General features: G+C 45.2%; 1 protein-coding gene across 1 annotated transcript; it reads right to left on the bottom strand.

The window, feature by feature from the left end:
- Positions 1-4,815: 4,815 nt before the first annotated feature.
- ATOH7 (atonal bHLH transcription factor 7) lies at positions 4,816-5,262 on the bottom strand. The gene has a single exon (XM_056849771.1). The coding sequence runs from the start codon at positions 5,260-5,262 to the stop codon at positions 4,816-4,818; it is 447 nt and encodes a 148-aa protein (XP_056705749.1).
- Positions 5,263-5,645: the final 383 nt, after the last annotated feature.

Below are 5,645 nucleotides of genomic sequence, written 5' to 3'. Positions count from 1 at the left end.
GGTGCAGACCTTCAATAGAAAACAGGGGGACATTAATGATGCAAATTTTCATTATATTTTAAATGCATATAATGTCAATGCCAGACTGTTCAGCAAATGTATTATCCCTCATCTTTCAATAAATGCTTCAGAGTTGCATTACTTTGTGTGTGTCTCTTTGGCTGGGTCTTCAAACCAAAACTATGGTGGAATTGGACATTAGGAGCTGGCAAAGTAGTGGAGATGTCCTTTGAATATTATGGGTGTAACTTGGCGCTGAAACGCTTGTGCATGGACCAAACAAGGGACATCAGTGAATGGAAGTAGGGTTCCATGCGCACACTGGCGCCCCAGTTCCCCTTGCTGTATTGGTGACCATGGGTGCAGATTGGAAGCACATCTGACTATATCCCCATTGGCAGTACCCAGTGAGGAGGAAGATTCATATCCTCATCTGTTACATATATTTGCAGCTGCAATATTATAGGCTCGCTTTTCATGTTGTGTAAGACAATTTCCCTGAACCATAGGCTGACCATATTTCCTTGAGACAAAAATGGGACATTGGGATGGCAAAAACGGGACGGAGGTTATGCAATATTAGTGTAACCCGATTGGAACATTTTTTCTATGAGAATTTACCCAGCCATGCCTGCATGCAGCATAAGAAATGTCAGAACTGAAGGAAACAAACGTTGGAAGTGCAAATGAGGCGCAAAATGGGACAAAATGGACATTTTAATTAAAAAGACTGTACAGCCAGGAAATATGATAAAAACGGGACTGTCCCTTTCAAAACGGTACATACGGTCAGCCTACTGAACCAGAAAAGCCAATCTATACATAAAAGCAGACTTCTGTGAACAGACCTGCTCCATCATCAATACAAAAGGCTTCTGCAGTACAATACTAAGCAGAGTGACCATTCCCTTCAATGAACTGAAAAGGGCATTAAAAAAAACTCATTTTAGGATTGCACTGTAAGTATGCCAGCAGGGTATGCAAAGAACACTCTGGCCATTAACACATGGCTGATTCTGCTTTTGCTTGTCCCTGTCCTATCTCACTCCTTTGAACCCCGCGTTCAAAAAATTGAACGCATGGGGAGAGGGTGAAGGAAGTGTAAAATCTCAGTTTGTGAATTTCACTGGCTTTCACTGAAACACACACAAGAATTATGAAACACGCAATAACGTTTATTCACATTGTAGAACATATGAGCACAGAAGTTGAAGTATGTTAGAAATATATGGAAAGCACATAAAACTTAAGATATAATATATATATTCACACAGGCCAGCAGGGAGCAGGCTTTTGTAACAAATAGAGAGCTTTAGCCATCCTAACAGGTACAAAAGTTCACTCAAAGTTTAGCCAAGAGATTAGATCATACCGAAAAACATTTAATTAGGACTCTCGCACAGGTGTCTTATCTCAAGTAGGATGGGGTAGTTGGCCAGCTTCAGATGTTTAGGGGCTGGCATATGAATAAAGACCAATTAAGCTAATTGGATGGCTCTAGCAAGAGGCAGGCCCATGCTACGTCACGGGGTGGGCACCGAATGCTTCGAAGTGAGATCATGGGGCAGGAGTCCAAGAAAGGTAGACAAAGAACTGTGAAATTGTATAAAAACTGCCATGGGATGTGTGATGTCTTTGAAGAGTTGAATTTTCTGTCCTGAGACAGAACTCTTCCCGCCGGCAAAATAAATTGACCTTTTTGCTTCTAAAGAACCTGAGTCGTCCCCATTCTTGGTGAAAATCTGTACCAGTGAATGGGGTCTGGCTTTTTGCATCCAACAAGGGGACAGGGACAAACAAAAGAAGGGGCAGCAGCAGCCCTCCGGGACCCCCTGCGCCTCTCTCTCCCCCTCTCCCCCCTCCTCCTCGGCTTCCCTCCGGCAGCAACTGCGGCACCTTCCCCCCCTCTGTCTCCTACCCCCGCACTAGGGTTGCCAACCTCCAGGTGGTAGCTGGAGATCTCCTGCTATTACAACTGATCTCCAGCCGGTAGAGATCAGTTCACCTGGAGAAAATGGCCGCTTTGGCCATTGGACTCTATGGCATTGAAGTCCCCACCTTCCCACCCGCCTGCAGCGCAGAGCCCCAGCCTCAGAGAGATGGAGCGGCGGCAGCGGCTCCTTCTGGAGCCAACGACACACACTTCCAGCCGCTGCCGCCTGACTAGTGCTGGGGGGAGGTTGAGAGAGAGAGGTGCGGGGTAGGGTTGCCAGGTCCCTCTTTGCCACCGGCGGGAGGTTTTGGGGGTGGAGCCTGAGAACGGCGGGGTTTGGGGAGGGGAGGGACTTCGATGCCATAGAGTCCATTTGCCAAAGCGGCCATTCTTCCAGAGGAACTGATCTCTATCGGCTGGAGATCAGTTGTAATAGTGGGAGATCTCCAGCTAGTACCTGGAGGTTGGCAACCCTAGCTGGAGAGCAGTTGTAATAGCAGGAGATCTCCAGCTACTACCTGGAGGCTGGCAACCCGATGTGGGGGAGAGGGGGGGAGAGAGAAGCGCGGGGTGGGAGGAGGAAAAGGTGCTACTGCCACCGCTTCTGCTGCCCCGCCGGGGCCGGGCAGTGCCTTCTACCCAGCAAGGAGCCGCCGCCGCTGCTGTCGGGCCCAGCGGGGAGTCGACCCGGGAGCCCAGCCCGCACGGGCGAACCCCTTCCTCTGTTGCGTGCCTTCCATTTAAGTGGCAACAACAGAGGAGGAGGTTCTCCCGGGGATGTAGCAAAAGGGAGAGGGTTGAACAGACACGTGGGCGAAGCATGTGCGGGTAGACCTCACCAATTCGTCCCATTCCCAGGAGAAAAGTGGGAGAAAGCGGCCAGGCGTTAATGGTCTCTGTGAGTGTAGCTCACAGAGACATATATCTTCCTTCTGTGCTCATGGATAAGATTCTATGGCTTCTGTTTCAAACCCATAAACACATCGGGTACTTATTACTCAGAGATAGAAGACTGTGTAGGAACTTTCCCGCAACAACTGGGAAATGGGAAGCCTCTCTTGCAAAACTGAAACACATCTTTGTGCTGCATTCTATTTTTTTCCGGTGTATTGAAATAACCTGTAGTCATCTGTCAACCTACTTGTCCACACGTTTTGGATGCCTGTACAAATAGTCTTTGATCTGTGTAGACACATGGTCTCCCAGAACTGAACTGTGTCAATTACAGTATGATGCAATCAGATCCGATTAGGATTTATGTATGTGGCTTTGATAGGCACTTGGACGTTTTTCTTTGCTGGGCAAATGGCAGCCTGGGATGAGGGTGGGGAATCCTGCAGAAGATTAAGCCCTCTTTCATCCATGCCCACACCAGTCTGAATAAAGGCCCAGTAGCCACTATTAATGCCTGGGAGATTTACTCATAAATCTCCTGTCTAGTTTGGCCATCTCTCTAGGGGACAACACTCTGACTGAAGTTCCTATGTAGAACACTCATAAAAAATATTCTGCAGTAGGTAGTCCCCTGTGCAATAGAGTACTTGGCCTGTAAACAAATTTGTTGTTTTGCTTGTTTAGCACTTGTCTTTCCTGCTTTCTTTTTTACCTTTTTAGCGTAATTCCAAGACATTCCATACATTGGTCAGGCAGGAATATAAGCATACCACATGCCACTAGCAAATATTCAAGAGTCCACTTCTTTGCTGGCCTGGTGCTGAAGTTCTGCCAAAAGCACGTTTCAATCTATGTCGTGGTTATATCAGAGAGAAGCAAAGAAAAAGTCACAAAATTATCTATGGGCTCTTCTCTTTCCAGTTCAATGACATTATATGTTTGGATTGGAAAAAATAAAAATATGAAAAAAATAATAGAGTAAAAGAAGTTAAAGGATTGTTTCTCATGGGGCAAACTGCACTTGGGCTATGAGGAATAAAATTAATATTTTACTAAGCAAAGTTTTTTTGTTACATTTATTATCCCAGCAGCCAGACTACTAAAGCATCTTTAACTCACCCTATAGGATACCAATTAAAAACATAACATTTTGTATGAGAAAAACAATTTATTTATAGTTTACAAAATGTCTTATGGCTTCAAGGAAACAGAAAAAAGTAAAAAGAAAAACCCTACTATAATCTGCAAACACTGACGGTTAGATCTTGATTTTCATGCAATTATTTTATCATTACATCACTCGAAGTAATCTGATTTTACACTCAGCATTGAGAATATGTAAACATTCTATATACACTATTTGAAAGTGGCTCTAATCCGAGCATACGCCAAAGTAACTGTAAATTGTAGACAAGTAAACCTATACAAACTGGGTCTAGAAGAACCCGTTATGGCAAACTTACAAAGTTTAAGAAAGTTATTTCTCTGAGGACTAAACAGTATATTTCTGTTTTCTATTTTATGATACATAAGTCATCAGGGAACAAAAGCGTATCCTCAAAGTCAGGATTAATAAAGAAATGGGATTATATGTATCCCTGTAACAATAACATCCGTGAATTAGCAGCCTATACTCAAATTTGGTTTGTTCGATGTGAGTTTCCTTGACACATCATGGTAAAAACATACAGTGCAACGAGTGAATCATGTAAACTCTAAAAAAAAAATACAGCATTTCAGAAAACAATGCAAAATATGTCATGCACATTTTATAGGTAATCAGGGAGACAGACATGATCTGTGTCAATACATAGCATTTGGCAAAATGTTCAAAATCAAATTATTCTAACGGATATCACGTTACAGGAGGAGAATAAGGATACAACCAGATTACCTTAAGCAGCTTGCTTAGCTCATGTGCCCAGTTTTTTAAGCAGAATGATCACTCTGGCCTGCACGAGGTCACAAGGGTCTCAGGACCCTGCTGTTTAGTAGCTGTCAGGCTGGAAGCTGAAAAGTCTCTGTGCATATGGGTCAACTTCCGCAGCCATCTTCTGCCCTGGGTAAGCGTGGCAGTTTTCCTGGTGGAAGTGCTCACAGTGGAAGTTAATCCAGTCTTTCTCAGCATTGTACCGCTCGGCTTCAGCAAGGATCCTGGTCAGGGCCATGATGTAACTCAGGGCCATCTGCAGGGTCTCGTACTTGGAGAGCTTCTTGTCCTGCCCCCACTGGGGGACCACTTTGCGCAGGCGGTCGAAGGCAGTGTTGAGCCCTTGCATCCTCCTCCTTTCCCTGGCGTTCGCTGCCAGCCTCCGCTTGGCAGCATTCTCCATACGTTCGGAGCCACACTTGGCCGCGCACACCGACCCGCCTCTGCACTGCAGGTCAGCTTCCAAGCCAGACTCCATATTATTATTCAGTTTGCAGGGTTTCATGTGGGAGGCTTGTGGGGAGGGGAGAGCTGTAGCCAAGTAATGTGTATGAGAGGCTAGAGAGCTCTTGCTCACCGTAAAAAAGCCAAACTACTTTCCCCAGAGTTCAAGGAGATGTGCTCCTTTTCAAAAACGGCATCTCCCCAGAATTTCAAAACAGCACTGAGGTGTGAAGCTGTCCCTTGCTCTCAGATCATAGCCTGAACGCAGAAGCACACTTCACAGTGTGACGTTTTCAGTCTTCTTAATTTCTCTCTGCATGGCAAAGACACGGAAAGAAAACAGCCATTGCGATTCTCAAACGTTCAGGTTATAAATTGGTGGCGGGAGGGAAACATAAGAAGTCTACATAATCCAAAAGAGTTTCTGTGAATAGCAACGTAAAA

This window comes from Euleptes europaea, chromosome 5, assembly GCF_029931775.1.
Source record: "Euleptes europaea isolate rEulEur1 chromosome 5, rEulEur1.hap1, whole genome shotgun sequence".
In the NCBI taxonomy this organism is placed as follows: domain Eukaryota; kingdom Metazoa; phylum Chordata; class Lepidosauria; order Squamata; family Sphaerodactylidae; genus Euleptes; species Euleptes europaea.
The sequence above is the reverse complement of the archived record's forward strand: the minus strand, read 5'-3'. Positions and strand labels throughout refer to the sequence as shown.